The sequence below is a fragment of the Stegostoma tigrinum genome, chromosome 16 (assembly GCF_030684315.1).
Source record: "Stegostoma tigrinum isolate sSteTig4 chromosome 16, sSteTig4.hap1, whole genome shotgun sequence".
In the NCBI taxonomy this organism is placed as follows: domain Eukaryota; kingdom Metazoa; phylum Chordata; class Chondrichthyes; order Orectolobiformes; family Stegostomatidae; genus Stegostoma; species Stegostoma tigrinum.
Window position 1 is genome coordinate 64690278 of NC_081369.1, and position 21299 is coordinate 64711576.

General features: G+C 46.7%; 1 protein-coding gene across 3 annotated transcripts in view; it reads right to left on the minus strand.

Moving 5' to 3' along the window:
- Positions 1-272: 272 nt before the first annotated feature.
- Positions 273-21299, minus strand: part of wtip (WT1 interacting protein) — a 35950-nt gene continuing 14923 nt past the window's right edge. The window contains exons 2-8 of one of the 3 annotated variants that reach the window (XM_048546687.2): positions 14835-14936; positions 13455-13522; positions 8602-8664; positions 3813-3943; positions 3007-3058; positions 2669-2737; positions 274-2482 (exon numbers count right to left, since the gene is read on the minus strand). In XM_048546687.2, coding sequence (XP_048402644.2) covers positions 2330-2482; positions 2669-2737; positions 3007-3058; positions 3813-3943; positions 8602-8664; positions 13455-13522; positions 14835-14936 — 638 coding nt within the window. In that variant the 3' untranslated portion in view covers positions 274-2329. Of the gene's footprint in view, positions 2483-2668; positions 2738-3006; positions 3059-3812; positions 3944-8601; positions 8665-13454; positions 13523-14834; positions 14937-21299 lie in introns of all 3 variants that reach the window. The other 2 variants (XM_048546690.2, XM_048546688.2) reach the window with 2 other exon arrangements.

Below are 21299 nucleotides of genomic sequence, written 5' to 3' on the forward strand. Positions count from 1 at the left end.
ATTATGATCTCGACGTTGTCCATATCTCTTCTAGATGGATATTTATAAGTGAGATTTGAAGGTTGTAACATTGACAACAGTCAATGACCATCTCCCAGCAATGACCTCTGGAAGCATGTTAGAAGTGGGTGAGGCTCAGGCCTCAGAAAACAGTCACACTCCCTCATTCCTGAGGAGTTGACAGTGATGCGCTCCGTCAGTCCTGACTCGCTGCACCTTCTCAGCCTTTTCCCAGCCCACAGCCTGCCTTAGCAAACGCAGCGGAGAATGTCATTGTCAGAGTGGGGTTTTCGTCAGACCAGGAGCTGCTCAATGTTGACACTGATCATTGTCTTATCAAACACACAGTGGTCATAGCAAGGATTCTTTTACACATTAGTAGTTTGAGAGACCAGGATGACAAAAGCTACTTCCTGTGGTCCAAGCAGAGACAAAGCAACGCTGTCAATGTTAACTACAAAACTTGTATTTGAACAAAAAAGGCAGATTATATCCAAGGTTAAATGACCTTTGACATTTACATGTTTAATAATTTAGGTTGATATCATGTGGCTTTTTTTTTTAAGATAAATAAATCTACACATCTTTTCTTTGCCTCAACAAAATCAATGACTGAATTTTTCCAACCCACAGAGGTTTTAGGGAGATTAACAGGACAGAACGTGAAAGTTTTAGTGGGGGGAAAACTCCGGTTTCACTTCCTTTCTGATCATGACCTTAACCAACGATTCCACCCCGAGCCTCACCCTCCCCCTACTGCAGGAGGTTCAGAAACCCACACAGCCAGCTCAGATCCCGGGAAGGATCACAAACCCTAACCCGGTCTCCCACCTCAACTACACCCGCTGACGAATCGGGGCAACCTTTCCAGGGACACAGCCAACGCTAGAATTTTCTGTCCAGACTGCAATGCCCCAGATAGTTCCTGCTGAGTTGAACACCAGGCATGGGGACAAAGTGATACTTTAACCTAACAGTATGAGTAGTCTGGGTGGAGGAAAATGGAGCACAAAGGGGTGTCAAAAGCCAACAAGGAGACCCGAAGGCCCAGCTGCGGGGAAAACTAACCAGGGAGAGCAAAGAGGCTCACCTCTCAGAAGCTGATGGGAGGGTGGGTGCAGATCCTGGGGTATGGATAGGACCATGGGGATAAATAAATAAGGAGGAGGGGGGGAAGGGGAGGGCAGTGAAATGGACGCACAAGTGCCATCTTTCGAGAACTTCAAGTCAGTGGGGAACTGGTGGTCATCCAATGCCAGCCTTCCCAAATCAACTGGTGAGCTGTACTCCCAAACGCAATAAACACCAATAACTGAAGACACTCCACGTTCGGAGAGGCCTCCCTGCTCTCCTTTTGGAAGGGTGGGGTCTGGGTGCCATTGCGAGACGGGAGGAAGTCTGTACAGATCATATCCAAAGGACACACACAAACCTGAGCACATACCAACAGCACAAATCATTCTGGAAAAATGTGAAACCGTACAGAGGTGTGTCTGCAGAATAATCAGTACAAAACAAATGCACTGTCTTATCCAATTAGAATTAAAAAAACACCTTTTTTTAAAAAGAAACTAAAAAAAATTACAAAGTTGGGCCTGCTGTACATTGCAACCAATCAAGTGTTTTATATAAAATGGTTGCATTACTTTGCATAGTCAATACACTGGTGTGTGTTGTCACAGGTACAGAAGAGGTTAATGGTAGACTGGGAGGTGTGTTAGTAAGTGCTGAATTACCCAGTAAGCTGGGACCTAGGTCATGCCTCAGCAGTTGCTATTGATAAGACAAAGGAGGCACCTCAGTCTAAAAATCATGAGGATGACAAAGGTCCCCTGTGTGCTGAAGTGCATCTCAGGGAAGCTGTTTTTTTGGAGAGGGACAACCGCACTTTGGTGGCTCAAAGAGAGGACATCCTGAGCCAGCACCATCTGACCATTCAGTGAAGGCCATCAACAAACTGGGTTAGAGTTGGATGTGTGCAAGGTCTAGCTGCCATCTTGGAAATTCGGGCACACGGTTGAGCTGGAGATGGTGCGAGGTGTGGACTGTCTCTCTGGCCTGTCCAGAGAAAAGTCTAGTCTGTCCGTCCATGGCTGCAGCACATCTGGGTTTAGTTAACGAGTTCCTCTCAGTGAAAGTGCTGTCCCCAACTTTCCCACAAATGGCTCTGGTTGAGACTGTCACCGTGGTGTCAGAATGGACGGTAACAGTGGTCACTCCCTCCCTGTCCAGAGGAAGCCTCCTCAGATTGAGGTGCCTGGGGGACAGAAGCAGAGATGCCCCCTCCTCTCTCTGCCTGCTCAGGTCATGAACGTCCAGGTTCCTGTAGTCACAGCTCAGTGACATGAAGCTGGTAGCTCGGGGGGGGATGCGGTGCTGGGGGAATGTTGATGCGCCGGATGTGACAGCTGTGACACAGCAGATGCCCCTCCAGTGGGTAACAGCGACGACCCTCCTCATCATTCAGCTGCAAGCGACAGTCCTGAGGACAACAACAGAGCAATTAGCCAGCGTCAAATAAACCATCCCAACCTCCTCTACCCAGCAACCACTGCCCTTCTATTGGCCAGTTGCCAAGCGAGGCTGGCCAGCCAATGGCCAACAGGATTGTTATGATGTGTTGTTGCCCCACTGACCTCAGGGAAAAGCAGCATGACCAGGGGCTTACCTCACAATGATAACATTCCACGTGATAATCTTTATCCATCGACACAACACGGATCGTCTCCTCCGAACCCTGAAACACAGCGAGAGTCAGTCAGGAACATCCTGTCATCATCACCACAGCACAGCCCCACTCTTCCACCTCTCCCCACCCTCCTGTACACTTGCCTTCCTTCAGAATTTTCACGTGGCTATAAAATACACATCTTAAAGGAGGGTACAACAGGCCTCAGCAAAGGCGTGGGGGGGTGCAGCGAGGAGAGAGACGGGAAGGGGGGGGAGGAGGTGGTGTGAGGTGGGGGTAGGGAAGAGAGAGTGGGGGGTGGGAGATGCAAGCAGTACCTGTGCTGGCAGAATTGGATGTCCACAGGACGCACATTTTGGTGCAAAAACCCTGAACCAGAAGAAAATTGGTCACAAATTAAACACAAATACACAGAAAAAACCAGAACTCAGTTGTACAGCGAGATACCATACAGTGCATTATAGACTGAAGTCTAATTAAGGTGTCAGGAGGACTGGTCATATACAGATTAACAGATACCAGGAGAGGATAAACGGGATAAAGTTGGATCAAGGGATTTCGATCAACATAGAACCACGTGGAGTTGTCCACTTCCCGTTTCATGTACAAATAAAAATGATATTTACAGGAACAGGAGCCCACTGTTTCAGAATGGCACAACAGCACAGTACTGAGGGAGTGCTGCACTGAGGAAAGTTCAGTGTTAAACAGGAGGCCCTGTCTCACGTAGATACAGCTTATGTTTGAAGAGGAGCAGCTGCCACTCCTCCTGTGATCACAGTCAAAGTGAAACAGTATTTGAGCCAAACACCAGCAGTCCTTGCTGTTTAGTGAACCTGAGCTCGTAGGGCAGGGAATGGGGACGTTTGCTCAGGAACATCACCAGCTGTAGATAACGGGAACAAACCTTGTTAAACAGCAGGATTACTAACACTGCTGGAGAAACTGGGCCTGTTCTTTAGGAGTAAATCGATGGATTGTGATAGCTAGGCTCACAGTCCTGAATGGTTTGGACAGCCTGAGCAGAACCAGTTTCCCCTGGCTGCAGGGCCAGTAACTAGGGAACCGGAATGTAATCAGCTTCGGAGCCCAATGGGAGAGACGTCACAAGCTAGTCACTCACGTGTGATAATCTTTGACACAGTAAATGTTGTTGTCCACGTCAACAGTGAAGGGTACACCATCCAGACACTCATTACAGACCACACAGCGGAAACAACCTGGGTGATAGGACTTGCCAAGAGCCTGTAAAATCTGTATACCAACACCAGGGGTCAGAGAGATTCTCTCAGGTATAGGATCCTGCACAAAATAACTCTCCCGCTATAATTCACCCACTCCCCTCTGCCCTAGACCCTCACAGAGGGACAGCCCCAATGCACTCTCCCATTCGATCCACTAATGGCTGACCCACATCCGGCTCCTAATCTCTCAACATAGTCACTCGGTGAAAAAAAAGCACAATATCTGTCTTCAAACCTCTAACCGACGGCCTTTTGTCAGAGGGAAGACAAACGGGAACGTGCAAACTGTCCATGTAAATGAACTATTTTAGACCCATCGTCATTCAGAGAGTGCTGAGTTACCGCCCCTCACAGTGCAGTGTCCGAGAGACCGCGAGACAGAGAGAGCGCGCGAGAGAGAGAGAGAGAGAGAGAGAGAGAGAGATTTTACTGATGAGTTACACCAAAAGACAACCCCAACAAAACAGGTCTCCTCCTACTCTCAGTTTACCTCTCTATCTACTTAGGTGTCTATTTATCCCAGCCTTTATAATAAATTCTACAACTTTCTCCTATTGTTGGAAGGTAACAGGTGTGTAGTTTCCCTGCTTTCTCTCTCACTCCTTTCTTAAATAGCACAGCGACATTCTATTCCACCAGAATCTTGAGAATTTTGAAAGATAATCACTAAATGATCAAGTGTCATGGAAAATATTAGATCCTGGGGTTTCATGAATTTGCAGCTCCATTAGTTTAGAGACATAGAGATGGACAGCATGGAAACAGACCCTTTGGTCCAATTTGTCCATGCCGACCAGGTATCCTAAATAAATCTAGTCCCATTTGCCAGCATTTGGCTCATGTTCCTCCAGACCCTTCTTATTCATGTACCCATCCAAGTGCCTTTTAAATGTTGTAATTGTACCAATCACCAGCACCTCCTCTGGCAGCTCATTCCACACACACCACCTCCTGCGTGGGAAGGTGCCCCTGAGGTCCCTTTTAAATCTTTCCTCTCTCCTCTTAAACCTACGCCCTCTAGTTTTGGGCTCCCAGTACACTCATCCTCCTAATGCTAATTTCCGTCAGCAGCAGCTTATAGAGGGTCCTACCTGGGCCAAGGCAAAACTCAACCTACTGTTGGGAAATAGGGCAGGACAGGTGACTGAGCACTTTGGGACCAGTGACCACAGTTCTGGTAATTTTAGAATTGTTATGGAGACATACCTGGTCCACAGGTTCAAGTTCTAAACTGGGACAAGGTGAATTTTGATGAAGTTAGACAGGAGCTTGCAGGGGTTGGTTGGAGCCATTGGTTCGCAGGCAAAAGGACCTCAGGCAAAGTGAGAGGCCTTTAGAAGTGAGATAGCTGGCGTTTGAAGTCCATATGTTCCTGTGAGGGTGGAGGGCAAAGTTGGCAGGAGTCAGGAATCCTGGGTAACAAGAGAAATTGAGGCTTTGACCAGAAAAAAGGAAAAAGCGTGGTTCAGGTACAGGCAGCTGGGATCACGGGAATCCCTGGACATATACAGGGAACACAGGCATTTACTGCAGTAGTAAATCAGGAGGGTGAAAGGGAGCACTAGACAGTTTTGGATGAAAAGATTAGGTGAATCCAAAGAGATTCTTTAAGCATATTAAAGGAAAAAGAACAACTAGAGAGAGAATAGGACCCGTTAAGGACCAAAGTGAACCCGTATGTGTGGAACCACAGGAGATGGGCGAGGTCTTCAATGAATATTTCTCCTCTGTGTTTACTGTAGAGAAAGACATGATGACTTGGGGAAGGTAGTGTATATATAGCAGAACCCTGGAAGAGACTAGAGAAGAAATTGCGGGGAGCCCTGGCTGATATGTTTGCGTTATCATTAGCCAGGGGAGAGGTCCCGGAAGACTGGAGGGTAGCAAATGTTGTGCTCTTATTCAAGAAGGGCTGCAGAGAAAGCCCTGGGAATTATGGACCAATAAGTTTAACATCTGTGGTGGGTAAGTTACTTGGGAAGATTCTGAAGGATAAGGTACATACATCCATTTAGAAAGACAGGGTTTGATTAGAAAGTTAGCATGTCTTTGTGCATGGGACGTCATACCTCACAAATTTGTTTGAGTTCTTTGATGAAGTGACCAGGGAGGTTGATGAGGGAAGGGCAGTAGACATAGTCTAAATGGATTTCAGTAAGGCCTTTGGTAAGGTTCCACATGATAGGCTGCTCTGGAAGGTGAGATCACATGGAATCCAGGGTGAGTTGGCGAGTTGGATATACAATTGGCTTGATAGTAGGGAGCACAGGGTAATGGTGGAAAGATGCCTGTTGAACTGGGGGCCTGTGATGAGTGGTGTCCCTCAGGGGTCAGTGCTGGTCCCACTGCTGTTTGTTACCTACGTTAATGATTTGGATGAGAATGTACAAGGTATGATTAGACACAAGAATAAATGGTATCGTGGACAGTGAGGAAGGTTATCATAAACTGTGGCAGAATCTTGGTCAGCTGGGGAAGTGGGCTGAGAAATGGTAAATGGAGTTTCATTTAGATGCGTGAGGTGTTTCATTTTGGGAAGTCAATTCTAGGCAGGAGTTTCATGGTGAATGGTGGGGCCTTAAGGAGTGTGGTGGAACAAGGGGACCTTGGAGTTCAGGTGCATGGTTCTGTGGAAGTGGAGTCACAGGTAGACAGGGCAGTGAAGCAGGCTTTAGGCTCACTGGCCTTCATCAGTCAGGGCACTGAGTATAAAGGTTGGGAAGTTATGTTGCAGTTGTATGGGACATTAGTGAGGCTGCACTTGGAGTACTGTGTTCAGTTTTGATCACTTTGCAGTAGGAAGGATGTTATTAAACTGGAAAGAGTGCAGAAGAAATTTACCGGGATGTTGCCAGAATTCAAGGGACTGAGTTATAGGGAGAGGTTGGACAAGCTGGGACATTTTTCTTTAGAATGTAGGAGACTGAGGGGAGATCTTACAGAAGTGTATAAGATCATGAGAGGCATGAGTGAATGCACTCAATCTATTTCCCAGGGTTGGGGAATCGAGGACGACGGGGCATCAGTTGAAGGTAAGAGGGGAAAGAATACATGGGAGCCTGAGAGGCAACTTTTTTACACAGAGGGTGGGACGCATACGGAATGAGCTGCCAGAGGAAGTGGTTGTTAATATTTAAAAGGCATTTAGACAAATACATGGATAGAAAAGGTCTAAAAGGATACAGGCCATGCGCAGGGAAATGGGGTTAGTGTGGATGGACATTTAGGTCAGCATGGACCTGTTTAGGCAGAAGGGCCTGTCTCCATTCTATAGGACTCTCTGACTCCTCGTTCTCCAGATCCACGTGGATCTCAACTGCCGGGATATTTGCTGGTAGCTTCCTCGGTGAAACAGGCACCAAGTAATTATTTCATTTCTTTGTTATTTCTCCTTGCCTCATTATAAATTCTTCTGACAATGCTTTTAGTGGACCCACACTCCATTGTAATCAAACATTTCCTTTTTATGTACTAACAGAAGCTTTTACAGTCCATTTTTATACTTTTTGCTAGATCGCATTCATATTTTCCCTTTCCTCATTCGTTTCCCGGTCCTCTTTTATTGAATACTAAAAAAATTCCCAATCCTCAGGATTACTGCTGTTCCCGGTAACTTTGTATGCTTCTTCTTTTAATGTTACATAATCCTGCACCTCCGTTGTTCACCATGATTGACTGACTTTTTGAATTTTGATATCTTGAAGGAATGTAGAGTCAGGGAGCTACACAGCACGGAAACAGATCCTTCAGTCCAACCCATCCATGCTAATCAAATATGCTAAATCAACGTAGTCCCGTTCACCAGCATTTGGCCCACATTCGGCTCAATGTCACGCCATCACTCCCCCCCCATCCCCCACCAACCATATACCCACCCACATTGTTGCAAGATGTTCTATAGTTCATTAACAAACTATTCACTTTCTATACACAGTCATTACACCTGTACCGCTACTTTCAAACAAAATTCTATCACACTGCGGACCCTCGATCCTAAAGGTTCTTTTACAAGATTGTTAATTAACTGTTTTCATTGCACAGTGCTAGATCTAAAACAGCATGCCCTCTAGTTGGCTCTTATTTTCTACATTTCTATATTGCTGTGAAAAACCATCCTCCACAGCTTGAGTACTTATCCCGTCTATGTGCAGTTTGAAACCCACCATAATAATCGTGTTTCCTATGCTACAAGGTTCACTCATCTCCTGATTAACATGCTGCCCACACCCGACCAATACGAACTGGAGGCGTATCATTGAATCCAACCGGTGTCTGCTGCATTTTGCTGTTCCTTCACTGTACTCAGAGTCCACACACTGTCAGAATGGAACAGCGTTGTCTCTTACTAATCTACTGTTCCTATCCCTTATCACCTAACTCCTCCTGCTTTGCCTCTTGCTCTCTCCTTCCTAAACATTCAGTTTTCTTGATTATTCTCTTCCCAGCGCTGGTCATTATCCTGTCATGATTCTGTAACAAGAGTGAGATAATCCTCATTTATTTGCATGGCACCTTTAGCTCATTGAGCTTGTCACGAATGCAGTGTTAAATAGCATTCTGCTATAGATGCTTTACATCTAATGTGATCCAATCAACACTGAGCACAGTCACTGTAAGGCAGTTACACATGCTGACTATTATATATATGAAGCACTGCAGATCTCTTACCATCTCCATTATCAGATGTCCACACACAAAACACTTGTCTGCGGTCTGCTGGAAGCCCGAATACTGGAAAAACATGAAGATTCACTGTAAAGATTCTCCAAAGCACCAATGTATAAACACATGGGCATGATCATTAGCAACCAATCAGCAGCCTTCACAATCCACCCAATACTGACCCACAAATATTACTGCTGTCATCCTATGTTACCATCCCGCCCAGAATAAAGGGCCTCAGGCGAGGAGGAATGTCTCCTCTCAGAGGGTTAAGTGTGTTTGGAACTCTTTGCCACAGAGAGCTGAGGGGACAGAATCCTTGTGTCTATCTGAGGCTGAGAAAGATTCTTGATCAGTTGGGAAAGGGCAAGAAAGGGGACGTGAGCAAGGTCAGACCAGCAACGATCCTCGTGAATGGTACAGCAGACCCGAGGGGGCCAAACAGCCTCCTCCTGTTCCTATTTCGTATGGTCTTACCTCAACCCCCACCTCAACCCCGACAGCATCCTCCCCTCCAGCTCCCATCTGCTCCAAGGTATCTGCACTCCTCCAGCACCCCTGATTTTAACCAGTCCACCACCAGCGGCCATGCAGCAGAAACTGTTAACTATCGATCTGAACTAGCTGGTTAAGCTTGCAGCCTGTGATTATTCAGGTTGTTAGCATGGGCAAAGCAGCAGCTGGGTTTAGCAGCCTATATAATGTTTCCTCAATGAGGAAGGTGTAATGTGTGCACAAAAACATTTTTTAAAAATACACTCATGGGACATGGGTAACACTGGCTGGGACATTGCTGGGGGTGAGCTCCTTTCTTCCTGATTTGGGTTGACCCACGATACCATTAGGGAGGGAGTTCCAGGATTCTGACCCAGTGACAGTGAAGGAACGGCGAGATATTTCCAAGTCAGGCTGGGGAGTGGCTCGGAGGGGAGCTTGCAGGGGGTGGTGTTCTCACAAGTCTGCTGCCCTTTGCTTTTTAGTGACACAGAACATAATTGTACGTGTGCATGTGTGAAGGATTTCGATCAGAGTAAATATTGAGAAGCTGCAAGGTTCAGAACTGGACGCTTACATTTAAGCAAATTGTCAACAGGTAAGAAATAATCAGAATGAGAGGAAGTGCTGGAGGAGCTGGAACCCTTGAAAGTGGATAAGTCACCAGGGCCAGATGGATTGTTCTCCAGGATACTGTAGGAGGTCGGGGAGGAAATAGCAGATGCTCTGAGGATTATTTTCCAATCTCTACTAGGTACAGGTGAGATGTTGCAGGACTGCAAATGGTGACCCATTGTTTAAAATGGGAGCAAAGGAAACCCCAAACAAATATAGGCCAGTTCGTCTCACTTCAGTGGATGGGCAAGTTGTTAGCACTAATCCTGAGCGATTGAATAAACAGTCACTTAGAAAAGCATGGGCCGGTCAGGGACAGTCAGCGCAGCTCTGGTCAGGGAAGGTCATGCCTTACCAATGCGATTGTACGTTTTGAGGAAAGGATGAGGAGGATCGATGAGAGTAGCGCAGTTGATGTTATCCTCATGGATTTAAGTGAGGTATTTGACAAGGTCGCACATGGCACACCTGTCAATAAAAAGCCCATGTGATACTGGGTGATGTGTCGAATTGGACGGAAAGTTGGCCCAGTAACAGGAAGCAAAGGATAATGGTCAATGGCTGCCCTCACCAATGGAAAACTGTGTCAAAAGGTGTCCCACAGGGATCTTGCTGTTTGTTTTATACTTTAACACTTCGGAGTTGAACGTGGGAGACACAACTGGGCAATTCACAGACAACACAAAAATTGGTCTCTTAGTAGATAGTGATAGCTGTAAGCTCCAAAATAATATAGAGGAGATAAGAAAGTGGCAGATGGGAGTTCAACTCTGGCAAGTGAGGTAATGCATTTAGGGAGATCAAACAGTGAAAGGGAATGCACAATATCAGGAATACACTGTGCGGGGTAGATGAAATGAGAGTGCACAGGGCCCTGAAGGTTGTACGGAAGTCATATGGAACACTTGCTCTCATTGGCAAAGGTATGGGAGACAAGAGTAGGGATAAATGATGATATTATAGAAGACAGTAGTGACGCCACAACTGGAGGGCTGAGCACTACTCTGGTCACCACATTACAAGGAGGGTGTAATCACTCTGGACAGAAGGTAAAGATTTTACTAGAATGTTGCCAGGGCTGGAGAATTATAGTCACGGAGACCGGAGAGTGTGGGGTTGTTATCCTCAGAAAAGAGAAAGCTGAGGGTTTACACGATTGAGGTATACAAAATTGTGAGAGACAGAGAATTCAGGAGGAACCCGCTTCCCTTAGCAGATAATTCAAAAGCCAGGGGTCATCAATTTGAGCAAAAGGATTACAGGGGCCTTGAGGAAAACCATTTTCCCACAGAGGGTGGTTGGTGCCTGGAATTCACTGCCTGAGTTGGGTGGTGGAAGCAGAAACTCTAAACTCTTTTAAAAAATACCTGGATCAGCAGCTTCAATGCTGCAGGCTGCAGGGCTATGGCCCCATGTGCAGGAAGATAGGGTTAGAAAGGGTTTCTGTGAGTCTTAGGGTTGACATGGACAAGATGGACAGAAAGGCCCCCTTCTGCGCTGTGTCAATTCCACAGTTCTACAAAGAATTTTACATCTAGAGCTGCTGTGAACTCGAATGTGCTAATGAAAGAGCTGTGGGAGCAGATTCGATAGGAGCGTGCAATATAGAACTGGAAGAATAGCTGACAGAGGGAAAATGGCAGGGTGACGGGGGATAGGCAGGGCCAAGGGGGTATTAACATGACAGCATATCAGTTGCTGTGATTCCCACATTACAACCTGTAACTACACTTCAGCAGCTGTGAAACACTTCAGGACGTCTTATAGTCACAAAAAGCACTATTATTAGTGCAAAAAAGGGAACTTCATTGCAATGGTAATGTTCCAACCTCTGGGTCCAGAGGGCTGCTTTCAAGTCCCAACTGCTCCAGAGGTGTACAGTAACAAGTCCGATCAAATTATTTTAAATCTCTATAAATGCTAGCTCGGGGCTGGAAAGCAGTGAGTGGGGATAAAGGCTATGTCTTCAGACCACAGAAGTGATTGTCCATAAGGATTGCCATTGCAAACATGTTGGTTCCTCATTTAGGAGAGATAATTGTACTACAGAATTTCAAAATCCACTATCAAATGAGGTGGCATTTTCCTGCAGCTGCTGTCTGGAAGGTGTGTGACGTATAGCTGCTGGGGAGCTCTGTATTGCACTCACTGGTGTAACAATGCATTGCTACACGTTCCTGAAGCCAATGTCACAGACAGAGCACACAGCAGGAGGAAAACTATAGCAAACACTGACTGAGAATTATTGGAACACTCTTCCCAAAAATCAGGCAGTTTTTGGATATTTTAAGGCAGATGTAGATTGATTCTTGTGAAGAACAGGAGTTAATGGTTACCGTTAGTAGGCAGGAATATGGAATTCATCTTTATTTATTTATTATTCATTTGTGGCACGTGGGCACCACTGCCTGGGTCAGTGTTTATTGCCCCTTGAGAAGGTGGGGGTGAGCTGCCTTCTTGAACTACTGCAGCCCGTGTGCTGTGGGTTGACCCACAATGCTATAAAAGGAGGGAATTCCAGGATTTTGACCCAGCATCAGTGAAGGAATGGTGATATATTTCCAAGTCAGGATGCAGTTGCTGGCAGAGGTGGTGTGTTCTCATGTATCTGCTGGCGTTGTCCTTCCAGACTGAAATGGTCGAGAGTTCGGAAGGTGCTGTCAAAGGAGCCTTGGTGAATTTCCATACGGCATCATGTAAAATGGAGCTGCACTCATCCAGGAAAGTGGGGAGTATACCATCACACTCCTTGTAGATGGACAGGCTCTGGGGAGTCAGGAGGTGAGTTACTCGCTGCAGCATTTTTAACCACTGACCTGCTCTAGTAACCACTGTAGCTCCCGCAGTCTCTACAAATTAATGCAGTCTCTCAGGCCTCGGACAATCCCAGTAAATCTCCTTTGCACCTTCTCCAAGGCCTGGACATTATACGTAAAGGGTGGTTTACCATCTCGGATCACAAAACTCCAGCTTAATCTTAAGCAGTGTTTTCTAAAGATTCAGCAGAACTTTCTTTGCTTTGTCTCTGTAGTATGGAAAGGCTATAACAGTTTAGGAAAAACGATTTAAAGTGATGGCATTAGAAAAAGCAATGGTATTAGAACTGAGAGATTGTAGTTATTGTGGAAGATTGTACTGTTTGGGCCTTTCCCTTTGCTCTGATTGAAGGTGTTTAAGAGTTTGAGTGGGGTTAGTGTGGGAGAATATTTCTACTTGTGCAAGAATCGAAAAGTAGGGACCATAAAGACAAGATCGTAAAAAAGAAATCCAATGAGGTCATGAGGAGGTATTTACTCAGTGGTTAGAACGTGGATCTCTCAACTAGAGGAGGCACAGCCCTTTCAAAAGGTAACTCGATGAATGAAATGCAACAGCCCTACAGTTACTGATTACAATTTGGTGACATCACTGAAACAAACATCAGAATCACAGGCTTGGAATTTCTTCCAAAAACCAATGAAAGCAAAGGCAAACCCCACTCAATAACATTTCAATTATTAATATGAATGATGGGAAAAAAAACACCAGACCCTGATAGGGTTGGGGGAAAAGGTCTCCCAGGATAGTAGGGCTGAGGGGATTTACACAGTTTGATACCAAGAGGATCACCCGAGTGTTAAACAGAGGAATTCCCTCCAATGCAGGCCCCAGTTCAGAATCGGGGATCACTGGACTGGACTTGTCACTGAGGATCCTGGAGCTGCAGTTTTCACATAGTCACTGAGATCAGGGGAGGATAATAAACTCACCAAAAAGTCTTCCTCGCAATACACCTTGCCATTCACATTATAGAAAGCTTTCCCTCGTAATCGTCTCCCTGTCAGAAAAAGATCCGTGTCATACAATTTATTATGAAACTGTAAAGCTGATCATCTGAAAAATCACATTATAAGAAGAAAATAATCAGCCGGTCCATTGAGCCTATCTGCTTATCCATTTGTATTCCTTCCTGTAGCTTTTGGCAGCTTCTAAAAGTGCCTTCCAGCAACACCCACAAAACAGCCCTTCTCCATGACAGGTTGCAGTGTCCTGGGATATTGCACTGGGTGAGGCATCAATACTTTTACAATTCCAGCAGAGGGCAGCAGTTGTTAATAAATCCAGCCAGGAACCCAGTCCGACAGGGAGTGCTGGCCATGATTATTTCAAATGTGGAGCTGGATAACCACAAGGGAGGAAAGGAACATGAATTCTACGTTTACGGACATCAGGTTTGCAGGCACCGGGGTCAGCTGTGATGCCTTCGTTGCTGAATAGTCAGCTCCTTCAAGCTGGAGTTTCTGGATGAGAGGAAGTGGAAGGGAGGCCAACTCCATCCACCTCTGAGATAACAAGGTGTCGAGCTGGAAAGCATTCCTCAGAAGAAGTGTCGAGGCCCGAAACATCAGCTTTCCTGCTCCTGGGATGCTGCTTGGCCTGCTGTGTTCATCCAGCTCTACACCTTGTTATCTCAGATTCTCCAGCATCTGCAGTTCTCATTATCTCCATCTACCTCTGTCGACTTATTCCACCATTTAGCAAAAATGTTACCAATCTTGAATTGGGCCAGCACCTGCTGTTTTATTAGGGAGTGGAGTTCCACACTTCTTCCTGAGATGCCGTTCCTAACCTTCCTCCCAATAACTTGATGCTCATTTTAAGGTTCACTTTCACCAGCACAGATTCCTCCAACCCCCGGCAACACACAGACACAAACACTGGAAAACATTTCTCTTTGTCAACTCTCTCTATTTCTTTGAAAATTCGAAAAGCCTCAATTAAACCTCCCCCTTCTGCTTGTATATTCCCCAGTTTAAGGAATCTCTCCGTCTAAAACGTGGAGCCCTCAGCAGCAGCTCCTGGTGAATCTGCTCACGGCTGTGCATCGTCCTCCAGATATAGTCTCCCCGGTGTTTTGTGCAAGGGAGCAACAGGGGTTAGGGAGGACAGAGAGAAATAGAGTGGGGAGAGTGGGATGGGGGCAAGGGGGGGGGGGGGGGGGGGCAAGGGAGGGAGAGCGGGGGGGAGCAAGGGAGGGAGAGCGGGGGGGAAGCAAGGGAGGGAGAGCGGGGGGGGGGGGCAAGGGAGGGAGAGCGGGGGGGGGGCAAGGGCGACGCTGACCCAGGGCTGTAATGGGGCAGTGTACTCACCACAGGAACAGCAGGTGAAGCAGTTTGTATGGTACAGATTGCCCATGGCTTGACAAGCTTGGCTAGCTCCGTAGACTCCCTTTCTGCATTTCACGCACATCCCTGAGGGTGAAAACAAACGCCATTAACACACACGGTCGTCACGTCAGCAAGAACTCGTCTGGCTTTAGATCCAGTCGAGGAGCATTTTACATTTCACACCCAATAGAAACACTGCGAGAGACTTTGTACGAAACCTGCATAGTTCTCGGCTGAGGGCCCTGCCCAGCGGACAAGGTAAACAGCTCTCTACAATCCTAACAGCACGAGCAGGCCATTCAGCCCCTTGGGCCTGTTTCTCTATTGAATGAACTCATGGCTCTCGGTGTATTACATCATCTATCCCTCCTTTATAGCTATGTACAACTGAAAGATATCTCACACAAACTGAAAATGATTAACTGAACAATCACCTGGATCAAAAGATATTGTATTCACGTGGATGGAGGTGAGAACAAGACGGCACTGTTGGCTCTAGTCTATGGACTTTCACTGTAGCTACTTGGTGGGAATGAGAATAATGGCATTACCTAAATCATGGATAACTTTCATTTACACATAGATTAGGAATATTAAATTAGCAAATTTCATAGAAAACTGTGAAGAATTTAGTGTCTTCAGGACAGTTTCTTTGAACAATTTGCTGTCAATCCAACCAGGGATCTGGCGATGTGTGATGTTTAACAAGTAATCTCAGAGAAAATGGTCCAATGGGAAACAGTGACCATAAAACGAGAGAGTTTAAGAGTTCAGTTTGAGAGTCAGAAATTTTGCGTTGGAAACAATTGTGCTAAAAACTTAAACAAGAACAGTGACAAAGGAATAACGGCAGGACTGGTTGGAGTGGACTGGGGAAGGTGTTTAGCAGTTTGAGGAATAATGGCAGACACTTAGGGAAATAGTTCATGATTCCCAGGAAAGGTGTACACAGCTGCTGGTTCCAGCAGTGGGAAAAGCCTGGTTACAGGTAAGCTGGAGACAGAGGGCTGTGTACAAATGGATGTTGGCCAGCAACAGGTAGTTGATGGGTCTGTGTAATGACGACCAGCCAGCAAACAGCAATATGATTAGTTCCCAGGTACGTGGACAGCTTGGGGATGTGACCATTCAAGTGAGAATCCATCAGAGCTCCCTCCAACAGTGCGGCTCTCCCTCGGCGCTGGGCCTCTGACCACGCAGCGATCCCTTAGACCTCTAACGAGGGCTTTTGGCTGGACCTTGTGCTCAATCTCAACAGTGAGGCTCTGACTCTCAGGTTGCTTCCTCAGAAAGCAAAGACATAACTACTGAGAAGCTGTGAATAGGGGCAGATTTGGAAACCATTCCTCGCACACATACAGGTGTCTGTACGGCCAAGGGAACGGAGGTGGTGATGGGCACCAAGAATCCTGAAGTTGGCCTGTAACAGATTGGAATGGACTTCAGCCTATGGTTTTGCATGAGACTTCATTGGTTTGCTCTCAGGATGCTGAGACCACTGACTGCTGTTAGTCCAGCTGAGCACTCCCTGCTGAGACAGTGAGTGAGTCTGGAATCAATCTCAGCCCAGTGCAGGTGGGGAAGCCACTGAGCTCCTGCGCCAAGCCCTAATCGTACAGAAACCTCACAAAGTGTGGAACATCTCTTGAAATGAAAGAGTTGTTAGCTGGAGGCCACATTCCCCTGGGGACAGGGTGGGGCCTGGCATAATCTACTGTACAATTACTGCTGGCGTCTTCAAAGTAAGAACATTCAGAAATGATAACCCCCACCCCGAGCTTCTGAAAATACAGCACCTTTTACAAAGCAGTCAGAATCAGTACAGGGGCAACACCACTCCCCCGCCCCCCAACCAAGGGACACAGGGATAATCCACACCCTCTCACCTTGCAGTTTTATAATTTTGCAGGAATCAATCACATTAACAATCCCACACATGGAAAGCCAACATCTTTCAAACCCATGGTGACTTCCGTCTAGGACAAGGGCAGCAGATACATGCCACCAAGCCACTCACCATGCTGACTTGGAAATATATCGTCATTCCTTCACTGTCACTGGGTCAGAATCCTGGAACTACCCCCCTCAGGGCATTGTGGGTCAACCCACAGCAGGTGGACTGCAGCAGTTCAAGAAGGCAGCTCACCCCCACCTTCTCCACTTTAGGGAGAAGGTCTACAGCTACGTTTGCGGATTCCCTTCTCCCTGTCCCTCTCACTTACACACCGTGAGGAAAAGAAACACACAATCTGAGTCGGCTTGCCCAGGCAGAGTCTAGAACTGGCCAACACTGCACTGGGTACATGCTCCGAGTCCAGCTCCACCTCCCAGTTTCACCCTCAGCGCTTCCCACAGGCAAGACCAACCCCACCCCCCCATCACTGGAACACTGTATCCCAGCAGGAAATGTCAACCCAGGCAGCTCAGTCTCCCAAAACTTTAGTTAACCGTTTTAGAAACAGTTTCAAATAAACCTGTTGGACTGTAACCTGGTCCACCCCAGTCCAACACAGGACCTCCACATCATGGCCCTTTAATTACGGAATGGTACGGCACAGCAGGAGACCATTCCACCCAACATATCTGTACTGGCTCCACCATATTATTCCTATTCTCTTCCACTTCCCCCTTCAAGTATTGGCCTTTATTGAAGAAGTGGGGAGCAATCTCATGTCCCTGGCTGCCCTTGAGTGCTGTGATGATGCTGTCATTGTAAGAGGTTATTTTGGCCGAGGTTGTAAGGCAGAGGTGATGAAGTAGCTGCTGAAGACCTCTTTAGTCAGCAGCTTGAGGCGCCTTGGTTTTTGTTTAAAAGCAGCCTGAGTGGGTGCGGCCAGCTCTCACTGATTAGGATTGCTGGGTTTTAGTTTTCAGGAATATCAGATGCTATTGGGATCTGAACGAAGTTGGGAACTTCAGTGAATGTCCCTAGCTGCTACTCTCTCTGAATTTTCCCTGGATGTTTTTAACCCTCCTGAATGGAAGAGCTGTATGTGAGAATCTGTTTGTGAATTTCCCTTTTGCCAAAGGGGTGTGTTTATGGGATGTTACTACACTGGAACAGTTAATTAGTAATAGGAACTGTATCTATTACTTGGTTAAGTTTTCCAACAGAACTAAATTATTCTAAATTCCTCTTTGTTTATATTTTAACCACAGCGTTTAAATAAATTAATGTCAACTACTTTGACCAAAGGCATTGCATCTGAGACATCGACCTTTAAAATAAGAAAAAATTAGGGTCCAGGTTACCTTCTTAAAATATTTTGACGGGGTCTGATCTGGCCCATAACAGAATTCAATAATAACTTGTCAAATGATTATTGAATCTGCTTCCACTGTCCGGTAATGCAGCAGAATACAATAACGTCTGCATCAAAAAACATTTCTCATCTCCTAAGCAGGAAAGTTGACATTTTGGGCCTAGACCCTTCATCTGATTCCTATGATTTTGAAAACCCATGATCAAATCTCCTCTTGATTTTCACTGTAGTCAACAACAATCCCAGTTTCTCCAGTCTCTGCAATGACAGCACTGACCCCTCCCCAGCAGCAATCCACCCTCTCCCTTGTCAGGTCTGCTGCTCAGAACGAGACACTCCAGCGAGGTGCTAACCAGTGGTTTAAGGCTGACCATACATTACCGGCTTTTTACCCAATTTCTCTGCTTATTCCATGAAGGATCCCAGATGCTTTCTCAAGCAAAGCAACTTCTCAAAGTTCGCCCATCACACGGGCAATCAGACACGACGCCTCCAGCTGCTTCTCTGCCCTCACTTTCAAATACAAATCTCAACATTTTGTACAAACTCCAAACCTTCAAAGATAACAAAGTGTGGAGCTGGATGAACACAGCAGACCAAGCAGCATCTCAGGAGCACAAAAGCCGACGTTTCGGGCCTAGACCCTTCATCAGAAAAGGGGGATGGGGAGAGGGTTCTGAAATAAATAGGGAGAGAGGGGGATGCGGACTGAAGATGGATAGAGGAGAAGATAGGTGGAGAGGAGAGTATAGGTGGGGAGGTCGGGAGGGGATAGGTCAGTCCAGGGAGGACAGACAGGTCAAGAGGGCTGGATAAGGTTAGTACGTAGGAAATGGAGGTGCAGCTTGAGGTGGGAGGAAGGGATGGGTGAGAGGAAGAACAGGGTAGGGAGGCGGGGATGAGCTGGGCTGGTTTTGGGATGCAGCAGGGGGAGGGGACGAGCTGGGCTGGTTTTGGGATGGAGTGGGAGAAGGGGTGATTTTGAAGCTGGTGAAATCCACATTGATACCATTGGGCTGCAGGGTTCCCAAGCGGAATATGAGTTGCTGTTCCTGCAACCTTCGGGTGGCATCATTATGGCACTGCAGGAGGCCCAGGATGGACATGTCGTATGAGGAATGGGAGGGGGAGTTGAAATGGTTTGCGACTGGGAGGTGCAGTTATTTAGTGCGAACCGAGCGTAGGTGTTCTGCAAAGTGGTCCCCAAGCCTCCGCTTGGTTTCGCCAATGTAGAGGGAGCCACAACGGGTACAGTGAATGCAGTAAGCCACATTGGCAGACGTGCAGGTGAACATCTGCTTGATATGGAAAGTCATCTTGGAGCCTGGGATGGGTGTGAGGGAGGTGGTGTGGGGGCAGGTGTAGCACTTCCTGTGGTTGCAGGGTAAGGTGCCGGGTGTGGTGGGGTTGGAGGGGAGTGTGGAGCGGACAAGGGAGTCACGGAGAGAGTGGTCTCTCCGGAAGGCAGATAAGGGTGGGGATGGAAAAATGTCTTTGGTGGTGGGGTCGGATTGCAGATGGTGGAAGTGTCGGAGGATGATGCGTTGTATCCGGACGTTGGTGGGGTGGTATGTGAGGACGAGGGGAATTCTCTTAGGGTGGTTATTGCAGGGACAGGGTGTGAGGGATGTGTACCTCCATTTCCCACCTACTAACCTCATCCCGCCTCCTTGACTTGTCCGTCCTCCCCATACTGACCTATCCTCTCCCTACCTCCTCATCCATACTCTCCTCTCCACCTATCTTCTCCTCTATCCATCTTCGGTCCGCCTCTCCCTCTCTCCCTATTTATTTCAGAACCCTCTACCCATCCCCATTTTCTGATGAAGGGTCTAGGCCTCAAACGTCAGCTTTTGTGCTCCCGAGATGCTGCTTGGCCTGCTGTGTTCATCCAGCTCCACACTTTGTTATCTTGGACTCTCCAGCATCTGCAGTTCCCATTATCTCGGATCCAAATCTTCAAAGGCAACTTCACAAAACGGGAAAATAAACAGCAATGTAAAACAGCAGAGGAGGACCACAACATTTCCAGTTAATCAAGAATTCAGAATTCCCATTGAGGAAGGAGTGGAGAGAAGAATGAAAATGACACACAAAATAAAAGGAAATCTCACAATGCCCTGTAGGTTTGCCCTATTTGGTATTTAATCATCAGTAAAACAGATTGAAGTCGCGCATTTCTATGTTGCCTATCACACCCTCAGGACACACTGAAGTAACAGCCAATGAAATGCTTTTGAAGCGTAGTTCCTGCTATAATGTAGGAGACATGGCAGTCAATGTGCACCCAGCAAATACAGGAGCAAGTACAGGCCATTCAGCCCCTCGAGTCTGATCTACCATTCTGTGTCACCTATCTCAATGGTATGTTCCTACACTGTGCCGTGTTCCTTGATGTCACAAGAATGGAGGAATCTGTTGATTTCTCTAATCATCTCAATAACAGAGCTTGCACAACCTTCTGAGGGACAGAATTCTAAAAATGCGCTCCCTCCTTTGAGAAGAAATCTCTTCAGCTCAATTCTAGATGTCTTGTCTCATTCTCAGAGACAGTGCTTGCTGGTCCCCCAGCCAACAGCCCACTCCCCAAGCCAAGAGAAACACCCTTCCTGCATCTCCCCAGTTAAGTGCTGTCAGGCTTCCTGTCCAGTCCTCCCAGAATTTTAAGGGTATCTATCAGAACCCCCTCATTCTTTTAAACTCCAGTGATAATCCTGACTAATCCAGTGTATCTTCATACGTGTGTCCTGCCATCCCAACCCTGGATTCAGTCTGGGAAACCTTCACTGTACTCCCTCCATAGCTAAAACATCCCTCCCTCGATGAGGAGACTGAAACCACACACGAGTACTCCAGGTGTGGTCTCACCACAGCCCTGTACAATTGCAGCAAGACCTCCCTGCTCCTCATTCAAAGGAAAGAGGGAATGTCTCACCGAATTACAGCTGACACTGAGCTTACATTTATCAGAAAATATGTCATTGCTTTTTGAAAGATTTTTGCTGTGCAGGTGCGCAGAAATAAATAATCTTCTAATCTTTTGGAGTAACATCCACCAAATTGAAAAGCTGTTTAAGATCACTTTTAACTGTCCCCATCAAACACTCCCAGGACAGGGACAGTACAGGGTTAGATCAAGTAACATGAGCTTATTACCCCAATCATGTAGCCCAGGTGAGCATCC